At 39.3% G+C, this 12,212-nt stretch overlaps 1 protein-coding gene across 1 annotated transcript in view; it reads left to right on the top strand.

The window, feature by feature from the left end:
• Window positions 1-12,212, top strand: part of LOC134315046 (CUB and sushi domain-containing protein 1-like) — a 739,302-nt gene that overhangs the window by 706,833 nt on the left and 20,257 nt on the right. Inside the window, exons 57-61 of the mRNA XM_062995960.1 lie at window positions 106-288; window positions 4,512-4,688; window positions 7,535-7,714; window positions 8,877-9,050; window positions 11,961-12,134. Of these exons, the coding sequence (XP_062852030.1) occupies window positions 106-288; window positions 4,512-4,688; window positions 7,535-7,714; window positions 8,877-9,050; window positions 11,961-12,134 (888 nt within the window). The remainder of the gene's footprint in view (window positions 1-105; window positions 289-4,511; window positions 4,689-7,534; window positions 7,715-8,876; window positions 9,051-11,960; window positions 12,135-12,212) is intronic.

Below are 12,212 nucleotides of genomic sequence, written 5' to 3'. Positions count from 1 at the left end.
TTTCAATATTAATGCCATGGGTTTCCATTAATTTGTCCACCCCTTGTATATATTTGTCCACCTTTTATTTAAAATGCATGCCTTAATTGCAGTACTTTCTTCCAGGTGGTAGTGCAGGTTTTTGTGGCGACCCGGGCATCCCGCCACATGGCTCACGTCTGGGAGAGGAGTTTCGTGTCAGGAGCCTTCTGCGCTTCACTTGTGAGGCAGGATACACATTGATAGGCTCCTCCGAGCGCACCTGCCTGCAGAATGGCTCATGGAGTGGCATCCAGCCCATGTGTGAGGGTAAGGGGGCTCTACTAAATAACTGGAAGGGGGGGGGGGGGGGGGGGGGGGGTCTATCCAACTGTTTTGAATTTAAGTGCAAGAAGATTTTAAATTGATTTTGCAGAAATAATTGCAGAACAGTAAATAAATAAAACTACTGCAGAAATTTGCAGAGATAATTGAATATTGCAAAAAACATGGTGCATATACAAAATATATTATATATTCTTTGTGTGTCAATTTAAAATTTACAAAGAAAAAATATAAATAATACAAAATTGGGCAAGTACTGTACATGTTTTTCTTTACTATTTATTTCAAACCAGTAGGGAAGATGGGAAGTAGTATTCCAGTAGGGGAAATGGGAATGAAACCAAACAGCAATCAAATAATAATAATAATAAGAAGAAGAAGAAGAAGAAGAAGAAGAATGTAAAATGTAAAAAATTTTTACAGCAATATAAAAAATAATAATAAATAAAATAAAAAAGACCCTTGATGCATTGATCGGCCATAACATTAAAACCACCTCCTTGTTTCTACACTCACTGTCTATTTTATCAGCTCCACTTACCATATAGAAGCACTTTGTAGTTCTACAATTACTGACTGTAGTCCATCTGTTTCTCTACATTCTTTTTTAACCTCTTTTTACTCTGTTCTTTAATGGTCAGGACCCCCACAGAGCAGGTATTATTTGGGTGGTGGATCATTCTCAGCACTGCAGTGACACTGACATGGTGGTCGTGTGTTAGTGTGTGTTGTGCTGGTATGATTGGATAAGACACAGCAGCTCTGATGGAGTTTTTAAACACCTCACTGTCACTGCTGGACTGAGAATAGTCCACCAACTAAAAATATATCCAGCCAACAGCGCCTTGTGGGCAGCGTCCTGTGACCACTGATGAAGGTCTAGAAGATGACCAACTCAAACAGCAGCAATAGATGAGCAACCGTCTCTGACTTTACATCTACAAGGTGGTCCAACTAGGTAGGAGTGTCTAATAAAGTGGACAGTGAGTGGACATGGTATTTAAAAACTCCAGTCTGTTCCACTCATACCAGCACAACACACACTAACACACCACCACCATGTCATTGCACTGCAGTGCTGAGAATTATCCACCATCTAAATAATACCTTCTCTGTGGTGGTCTTGTGGGGGTCCTGACCATTGAAGAACAGGGTAAAAGCAGGCTAAAAAGCATGCAGAAAAACAGATGGACTACAGTCAGTAATTGTAAAACTACAAAGTGCTTCTATATGGTAAGTGGAGCTGAAAAAATGGACAGTGAGTGTAGAAACAAGGAGGTGGTTTTAATGTTATGGCAGTGTATGCATGCCCTACATAAAACCTGGTGCTAATGTGCACTTGATGCATCTATGTAACGTTAATGTTATTTTTATCAGAACCATTCATCTTGCAGCATCCACTTACTTTTGTGCCTTTTTATTTGTTTTTGCTGCCAGAACGAGTAGAATGAGCCCATGTATTGTGTACATAAGATCAATAAGATACATTATTAAGAGGCCATTCATAATTGAGCAAAGGGCTTTAACGCAGACTTTAAGGAAAGAGAGATGGATAGCTGCAGTGTGCAATGCAAGTGGGATACAAATAACACCATCCAGGTGCTAAATGTGAATTCTAGGCTACAGCCAAGGCACTAACTTGCTGCCACTTGCAAATTACGTCCCAGTCTGGGAATAAATCTGCCCGAACACACCCGTTCCTCTGAGATCTCATTAACTCTTTATTGAACAGTTTTTTGTTTTTTTTTCCCCCTTAAATCATAATACTGGCTATGTTTACATTATGTATACATAATGTAGCAATTTGCAGTAACAGTTTGGCTGATTATGATAAATTGCCTTTTGGGGTTAACTCCTAAGTCTCTTCAAATTTTTGCCCAACACCATGAGTATATGATTTAGCTGCAAAACTAGTAATTTTTCATACACAGAGTAAACACGTGGCTTAATTTCTTGCCAAAACTTAGATAAATGTGTAAAAAATAAACCTTTTTTCAAGAAATCTGTGTTCAGAGTAACTTATAAAATAATTAAATACTTCAGAATTATGCAGTGTCTATAAAATCATTACACAAATAGTGTAGATACGCTGTTGGGAGTGCTGAGAATTTTTTAAGGGGTAATCACAAATAAGATTGCAGGTAAATGTATTGTATGGCATACATACACCGATCAGCCATAACATTAAAACCACCTCCTTGTTTCTACACTCACTGTCCATTTTATCAGCTCTACTTACCATATAGAAGCACTTTGTAGTTCTACAATTACTGACTGTAGTCCATCTGTTTCTCCACATACTTTTTTAGCCTGCTTTCACCCTGTTCCTAAATGGTCAGGACCACACTACAGAGGACCACTACAGAGTAGGTATTATTTGGGTGTTGGGTCATTCTCAGCACTGCATTGACACTGACATGGTGGTGGTGTGTTAGTGTTTGTTATGCTGGTATGAGTTATGATAAGACACAGCAGCGCTGATGGAGTTTTTAAACACCTCACTGTCACTGCTGGACTGAGAATAGTCCACCAACCAAACATGTCCAGCCAACAGCGCCCCATGGGCAGCGTCCTGTGACCACTGATGAAGGTTTAAAAGATGACCAACGCAAACAGCAGCAATAGAGGAGTGATCGTCTCTGACTTTACACATACAAGGTGGACCAACTAGATAGGAATGTCTAATAGAGTGGACAGTGAGTGGACTTGGTATTTAAAAACTCCAGCAGTGCTGCTGTGTCTGATCCACTCATACTAGCACAACACACACTAACACACCACCAGAGAAAGAGATAAATCACAGTCAGTAATTGTAGAATTACAAAGTGCTTCCATATGGTAAGTGCAGCTGATAAAATGGACAGTGTGTGTAGAAACCAGGAGGTGGTTTTAATGTTATGGCTGATCGGTGTATATTTAAACAGTATGTCAAATAAATATTCCGTATTTAACATTATATCTGTATTTTAAAACTATGTCTATAGAATACTCTATAGTTACACTGTATGTATTCGAATGGTACGTCTATAACAGTGGTGGGCAAACTACGGCCCGCGGGCCACATGCGGCCCGTTAGGCTGTTTAATCCGGCCCGCTGAGTATTTACAAAACTGTCCTAAAACCGCATTCATTTAAATCTTTTTCCTGCACTAAACTTGCGTTTTAATTGATTCCACTAGATGGCGCACACCAGGCGGTTATGTTATGAAATATATAACGTGTCTCACACCGTCATAGGAACATGGATTCTGCTGTTTACCATTTATTATATTTATTCTTTATAATAATAAACCAGAACCATGTTTTAGGCAAACCAACATCCATAAAGAACATCATGTAATCATGTAACCATAGTGCAACAACATTTTTACATAATTCGAACCTAGGGCGGAAAAACATGAGCCACGCGCTCTGCCCACTGCGCTACTCAAACAGCGGTGTAATGAACAGGCTGTTATGCTGATATCCCTGCGCACACATGGCGTTACTGAGACTAAACGTGAACACTAAGAATAATAACCAAACGCTTTCTAATTCCCACGGTAGCAGCAGTTTCCTTCTGTTTCATACAGATCGCCCCGTCTCTGTCTCATCTGCTGCATTTCTCTACCATTGATAAAAAATACGGAATAAAGTGCGTCCCGTATCAGTTCAATACAGTTAGTTTCCAAATAAGGAAGGATTCCGTATTTTATGGGACGGTTGGCAACCCTACTATCACCCCAGCATGATCAAACCACTTGACTGGTTTAAAATGTTACACATAAACCATTAACTTATGTTGAAAGTGCTGCTTTAAAGGCTGAATTGGTTTTGTTTAGACGGCGATACACCAAGTGGAAACAAAGATAAAAATAATTTTTAAAAATGCATTAAAAAAAATCACATTCACGCATGTGTAAATGTGCACATAAAAGGATGAGTCTGGTGTTTCATTTATATTCAAAAATTCATCCTTTAATCACGAAAATAAAGGTTTAAATGTGAACTTATATTAGTTCCAAACCCCCGCACCCACCCGGCCCGTCTGTCAATTTTTAAAACCCAGTGTGGCCCTTGAGCCGAAAAGTTTGCTGCCCACCCCTGGTCTATAAGATACTCAGGGTTAAAAAGGTTATGTTTTCTTTAAAGGTTTACCTTCCTGCTTTCCTGTGTTAGTTACTTTAAAACAGCTCTTGTAATGCAATCTTCTTTCAACGATTTCCTAGCTGTGTCCTGTGGGAATCCTGGAACTCCAGCCTATGCTAAAATTGTCTTCAGTGATGGAATGCTCTTCTCCAGTTCAGTATCCTACGCCTGCTGGGAGGGCTACAAGACCACCGGCCTCACAACACGCCACTGCACCACCAATGGCACGTGGACTGGCTCCTCTCCAGACTGTACAGGTCTGTATTTACTAAAGTATTTAGACCCTTTGCTGTTTACTATATTCTGTTTACTGTAATTATTATTCAGCTGTTTCTTGAATGTTTTCCTGGGATCGCTACCTCGCTGTAGTGGAGAAGCTTGAGTGTAGCAATTTTGTCTGGAACTTTGCTCCTGGCAGGGTCACTCTTGATGATAAAGAGGAGGTTTCAGACAAAGAGCAATCACAACCCCAATGAGTTTTTTCATGGCGAGGTGCATGCTGGCTCAACCTAGCACAATGCTGAGTTGGCTGCAGGGCTAACGAGATCAGAATGCTCAGTCAGTCTATTTGATCCCACAGAGCACAAATGAGTAGTTGAAGAAACAGTGCCATACTGGCTCGGACATTGTAGAAAGAAAAAAAATGTCCACGGTACTCAATATGAGAAACAGGATGGACATTAAAAAGTGACATTTTATGGACAGACAGTGCTGTTCCCAGGCAAAGAGAGCCACAGACATCTTGGAGTTGCTGTCTAGGTCCCCAGAAACATTGGTAACTGCCTAACATCCTACACCCTGGTGAATAGCAGAGACGTATGATCCACATTTGCCACAAAACCAGGAAATATTACTATTCTTTAGTGTTATGCATCAACTGCTGACAAACAAGATGATGCGATTGAACAAATTTACAAGGAGATTGAACATGTACTTGTAGTGATATCCAAGCAAAACCTACTTGTGATCACCAGTGATTTCAATGCAAGAATTGGAGAAGAAGTAGAAGAAGTCCTTGGGAAATATTTTCATGATGCAAGAAACATGGATGGATTTTTGTGCTGAACATAGGTTGGTTATCACCAGCACATTGTTATGCCTACACAACAGGCATAGATACACTTGGAAGAGTCCAAATCAAGAGACCAGATCTCAGACTAACTATATCCTGATCAGTCAGCAGTGGAAACAGTCAGTCAATAATATACACACATGCCTCAGTGAAGATTGAGACTTAAAATTTAGCACAATCTTGTAATGTTGATGATGAAGCTCACATTTAAAACGAAGCAAATAAAGAAGCCACTGCTGTTTGACCTTGAAAAACTTCAAGTAATAATACCAGGTAAAGGTTTACAACAGATTTGAAGAGCTAAAGTAACTGGAAGAACCACAAACACCAAACAGACTCTGGCTGCAGATGAAGCATGTCTTGCTGAAACCTGCTAAAGAAACAGTACTGAAGATCTGCAAATGCAGAAATTGGATTTCCAGTAACACCTTGGGGTGGATAAGAAAGAAGCATGATGCAAAAACTAAGTCCCCAAGTGAATAAAAGAAAACTTCAACATAAAGTGCAGAACATGTTCAGAAGAGATAAACAAGCTAGGTTATATTCCTAATGCAGTGAACCTACTGAATAGAAGAAAGGTGACTTGCTCCAATGCAGCAACTACAGAACTGTTGTACTGGATAGTGAAGAAGCTTATCAAACAGTTCCAGCCTTGAACTACAGCCATCTAAGTGTGTCACAGATGGTAAACCTACTGAGAATAATTGAACAGTGGTGAAGAGGAGAACATACAGACTGATGTCCAAGAAAAGGAACTGTGACCACTGAAGGAAAAGATCAAATGTGCTATAGTAAAACTGGCTAAGCATGATCCTGCAGGAAAGTGTGGGAGACCGGGGTCTGGTCAGAAGAATGGACACAATCTGTCTTAATTCCACTGCCTAAGAAAGGTGACTTGCTCCAATCCAGCAACTACAGAACTGTTGTACTGGATAGTGAAGTAGCTTATCAAACAGTTCCAGCCTTGAACTACAGCCATCAAAGTGTGTCACAGATGGTAGGCCTACTGAGAAGAATTGAACAGTGGTGAAGAGGAGAACATACAGACTAATGTTCAAAAAAAGAAACTGTGACCACTGAATGAAAAAGATCAAATGTGCTATAGTAAAACTGGCTAAGCATGATCCTGCAGGTAAGTGTGGGAGACCAGGGTCTGGTCAAAAGAATTGACACAATCTGTCTTAATTCCACTCCAATGCAGCAACTACAGAACTATTGTACTGGTCTCACATGCTGGGAAGATCCTGTTGCAAGTACTGAAACAAATGTAAAACCAAGCTCAAAAAAGAGATTGCCCAAGAAGAGATTGCCTCAGGTTACAGAGATTTGGCTCATTATGGAGAAAGCAAGAACCAGGCACTACGTTTATGTTTCATTGATTTTACAAAGGTATTCCACATGGTACAGCATGACCTATCATGGATAACAATGCTTTAGGTTTCCCCATACACCTAGTGAAAGTGATCATGAAAACTGAAGAAGTACTGGAGATTATGGTAGAAGGTAGAAGACTGGAACAGGTAGACTTCTTATATTTGGGAAGTCGAGTATTAAATACTGCAGAATTTGCTAGTGTTTTATAATGTATAAATAATGTATAAACTCCAACTACTGTTGGAAACAGTGAGGGCGGAAGTAGTGGTAACTGGTCGTGTCTGACAGACTGAGAGAGAGCTTATAGTCCGAATTTCCACCTTTTTGGACCGATCACAGAAGCTTTAAGGGGAAGAAGATTTTCATGTGATGATGATGTGAAAGCAGTGGCTACGCCTCCAACCAAAAATATTTTTGGCTGATGGCAATAAAAAGTTGGTACGACGCTGGGAAAAATGCATCAGAAGGTGACTATGTAGAAATGTGATGTAACTTGTTTTTGAAATTCTTAATAAATAGTTTTAAAAAGTGCGGAAACTTTTTAAAGAACCCTCATATATGAAATGGTGGATAACTATGATTAAATATGTAAAATGTGACTTTAAATACAAATCAATTGTACAGTATATACAATTTGTCCATTATTGTTCCTTTTAGTTGTTAGCTGTGGAGATCCTGGTCCCATCGCCAATGGCATTTACATAGGGAATGAGTTCACCTTTAATAAGACAGTTCATTATCGCTGTAACCCTGGCTACATCATGGAGCCTCTGAGCTGGGACACTCTTCGCTGCTCTAAAGATGGCATGTGGAATCAGACCAAGCCAACCTGTAAAGGTAAATACAAAAACATTACATCAGAGGTATTATATTACAATGATGTCTTTATAGCTGATATAAGTAAATAAATCATTGTGCAAAATGACCCACCTTTCAAATGTTTTACTCCTTAAACAAGTGTGGCACAGAACAATTGTGCTTTAAAAACATTCAGTAAAAAATTAAAAAAAAAAAAAAATACAGAATAAAATGAAAAGCAAGAGTTGACAATTTGAGACAAATTGACTATGCTAAATCGGGGAAAAAGGGAGAAAATGCATAAATAAATTTAAAAAAAATCTCATGAAATAAATATTGGACATCACAGACATCATAAGAGTAATAATCATTATTGATGCACAGGTCTTTTAGGATAGAATTTTCAAGTATTCATAATAAGTCAGGCGTTTACATTAATAAATGTGTTCAGTTGGCCATTTTTGTTTATCCCACATGTATTTGCACAAATGAAGCACAGATAATAAATTCATACAACACATGTAGTGTCAGGATTTTTGGCACTGTGTGCCATTGTTCCCTTTTCTGTTGTTTTATACACATGTATCAGCTTAAGGCAAGATCACAATGAAACATACATTTCAGCCTCCAGAAATGTATAAATAAATGTGTAAGGAACTGCCAAGAGAACAGTTTAAAGTCTAAGTATTACAATAGCAGACTGGAATAATGTTTTGATCTTGTTTTCTCTTGTTTCTGCACCGAAGGAATTATTCACCTACAAACAGTTTAGGTTAGAAAAGCTAAATCGTTATAGGATTAAAGCTGCACCTTGGATTCAGTTTTACTCTTCAATACTATATATTGTTATTATGCATTTTATCTGAAAGCTAACGAGACAATATGAGCAAGGATGGCAACATAGAATTCTATTAATAGGAGAAAGTCTTTTTAGAAGCAGGTCTGAAATGTTGCTTTACATTATCTATCAGAAGTTGTTGGGGGCTTGTGCATTTGGACATGGCATTTCCACAGGCCTGAAGCATCAACCTCTCCAATTTCTCAGGGCCTTATTGCTGCTAAATTTCTCCATTTCTCTGCCCTGTGGCTTCGCTTTGTTTATCTGGAGCGGGGGTGAGGTTGCTTTGGGGACTGTGGTGGCATTGGAATCCTAAGTAATGATAACAATGGCAATGATAATAACGTATTTTTTTGCCTGCAGTAATCATGTGTGGCCAGCCTCCAGCCATCCGCTATGGGAAAGTGGAGGGCTCTGACCTGCAGTGGGGTTCTAGTGTTGCCTACAGCTGTTTTAATGGGTATCAGTTATCCTCTTCTGGAATAGCCACATGTGAGGGGAATGGAACATGGCGTGGTGAAATCCCTCAGTGCCTACGTAAGTACAAACTTTTTTTTTTTTTTTTTTAATATTACTCATTTGCTATGTCAAAACACCCATTCAGTCAAAATTTGGACAAATGTAATTTAAATTAGGTTTTACCTGATTGAGCGAAGGTAAATGAATCAAGTGCTCAGTAAATGTGAGAACAGTAAAAGTGTTGAAAATGCATTTGATCACCAGATGAAGCAGTTTGCAAAGCTACAGTATTATACAAACAAATGGTAGCGATTAAAAAATGTTTATCACTGCATAATTCCACACCATAAACTCACTGAGCACTTTATTATTTATACACCTTTATTGTAGGTGTAGCTTGTTTAATAACAAATGAATGTGCAGATCAGTTAGGTGTACCTAATAAAGTACTTGATGTGTGGTATATTCATAAAGATACAAGGCAATTTTATTTTGGTATGTATAAACAAAGATACATTTTAATTAATAAATGAAGTAGATTGTGTTGTTAAATTCCCATCTGCTTTACTCTACTAATATTTATCATGTAAACAGTTGCTTTAGTATACCAGGTGAATGCTGTGGTGTTGCTATGTTGTTCTAATGGTATCCGAGGTGGTTGCTGTAGTAGCCCTTGCTATGGTGTCCAAGATGGTTGCTGTAGTGTTCCAGTTGTTTGGTAAGATGTAACCAAAAAGTAGCTCTGGCTTATGAGGTTGTTGCTAGAGTATTACTATAGGGTTGCTATAGTATCACCTGGTTTGAGGGTGCTATGTGGTTGATATTGTATCTGAAATGGTTTTGTAATGTGCTGTAACTGTAGTCATTAAAACCTACTCATAATTAAAAACCAGTGTCTGAAACCTGAAATCTAATTTAATCTCAAAGTATTTTGTATTACAGAGCTCAAATACATTTTTGTGCTCTTTATTAGCTTAAATATATATTTTTCCCTGCAAATTAAGTGTTTTGGCTTTTTTTTTTTTTTTATTTACTAAATGTGTCAACATATCACAACTATGTTCTCTTGCTAGTGCTGACTGTCTGCATGTAGCACAGGATATACAAGGTACCTAACTCCAATCTCCCTCTGAAGCCTACAGGCTTGAACGTAAGCGTTTGACACAGTGTCAGTGGTAATGCTGGAAATCTGTGTTGAAAGTACCAGCAAACTTTATGCCCTGAGTGCACTGTCATCTTTTGCTTTCAGGAGAGGGAAGCAGCAACTCCCAGTGCAATAACAAACCTAAAGGCAATTCTGTCTGATTAAAAACTTCACAACTGCAATATTCTGACAGTCAGCACAACACCACCGTGTTCGGGTGATATCCAAGAATGCTTTATGTTGAAATGAGACATTCTTAAATTAGATATTTTATTTATTTATTTTTTGGTGGTGGTGGTGTGTGTGTGTGTGTGTGTGTGGGGGGGGGGGGGGGGGGGTTCTGACACAACCCTCTGTATTTTATCCAGGTTTGGGACTGGCCCTGTTAGCACACTCAAAAATACACCTCTCAATGCCTAGGCTGTTTGGCCAACCCTCCCCAGATATATCCAATCATGTCTGCAGTAGATGCCTGACTGGCATCCCATTCCAAAATCACAGGAATTAATATTAAGTTGTCTCTTCCCTATTTGCTAAAAAAATATCAGCATTCAATGTGTTGGTTATTTTGTTTATGAGATTGTTTCCATGTATTTATTAATTAATTAGAAAGCCTGGATGGCAAGTGACATTCCAATCCATCCCAAGGGTGTTCATTGTGGTCGTTTTTAGGGCTTTGTGCTTTAGACTTGGCAAACCTTATAGACCTATTGTTGGTAACAAGAGCATTGGACATGCATGAACAGGATGGAGTTTAAAAGTATTAAAACGATATATATTTTATATACATATATATATAGTCTGTACCCATAAAATAAATAAATACATACACAGAAATAATACATAGTGGTCAGAGCGCAGGGTCAGCCATCGTACGGCGCCCCTGGAGCAGACAGGGTTAAGGGCCTTGCTCAGGGATGCAAAAGTGGCTGCATAGCAGAGCCTGGATTTGAATTGCCAATCTTCCGGTTGATAGCCCAAAGCTCTACCCACTAGCCCCAGATCAAAGCTCTACCCACTAGCCCCAGATCAAAGCTCTACCCACTAGCCCCAGATCATAATTGTTCTACCAAACACACCAGCGCTGAGATTCTGAACTCCTTGGTTATAAACTCGGCGTTGCCACCGGTCGGCTGAGCGCCATCTAGCGGCCATAATTGGCAGTGCCTGCAGCAGACACAGTTCTGCTTGGGCGGGAAGACTATGTGGGTGGGGTCTTCAAACCCTGTTTAACCCTGTGCAAAGGTGAAAAAGGATTCTGCAAAGGGCTGCGCGTGGGTCGGAGGAGGTGTGAGCAGCAACATACCCACCTCGACTGCAAACAGGGATCCCCCAGCAGTGGAAGACAAATTGACTACGCTGAAATTGGGAGAAAATGCATAAAATATAATAGAAAAAAAGAGTTGATTGCACTCCTGGTTGTGATAATCTAACTTCCAGAGGCAGTCAAGGATGCTTGTGTGGCTTTTTACTTCATAACTGAGCTGTTGTTGCTCCTAAATGGTTTCACTTGCCTTCACTTATTCAAATGCTGGCATCCTGTGATGTGACACAACATTTAATTAAGTAATATAATACATTCACCCACTGCCAGTGTTCATCTATTGCATGTCTCTATTCTTTATTTTATTGCACTTTTAGAATTGGTTGTGGGTAAAATAGCAGTTGAAAGGGTGTAAATACATAATAGTAAGACCTTATATATGAGAAATAATAATTGATGTGTTGGCAGGACGCAAACTAACACATCATGAATAGCAACAGATAGGCTACAGTTAACATTTATATTCCTACAAAGCACGTCTTTACAACAGGCATCAATATTTAATTTGTGTCTATCACAGCGGTGTTATGTGGGGACCCTGGCACTCCTGCAGAGGGCTACAGAGAGGGAAATCAGTTTACCTACAAGTCTGAAGTGTCTTTTTACTGCCGCCCATCCTACCTGCTAGTTGGCTCCTCCAGGAGAGTGTGCCAAGAAGATGGTTTATGGAGTGGAACCCGACCCTCCTGCATTGGTGTGTAATTCGTGTTATAAAAAGATACCAATCAAGGCAGCTATGACTTGAGGGTGGTCTCTAATATGCTATTCATGA

The sequence above is a fragment of the Trichomycterus rosablanca genome, chromosome 5 (genome assembly GCF_030014385.1).
Source record: "Trichomycterus rosablanca isolate fTriRos1 chromosome 5, fTriRos1.hap1, whole genome shotgun sequence".
NCBI classification, from domain to species: domain Eukaryota; kingdom Metazoa; phylum Chordata; class Actinopteri; order Siluriformes; family Trichomycteridae; genus Trichomycterus; species Trichomycterus rosablanca.
This window is presented reverse-complemented; position numbering and strand designations above follow the sequence as displayed.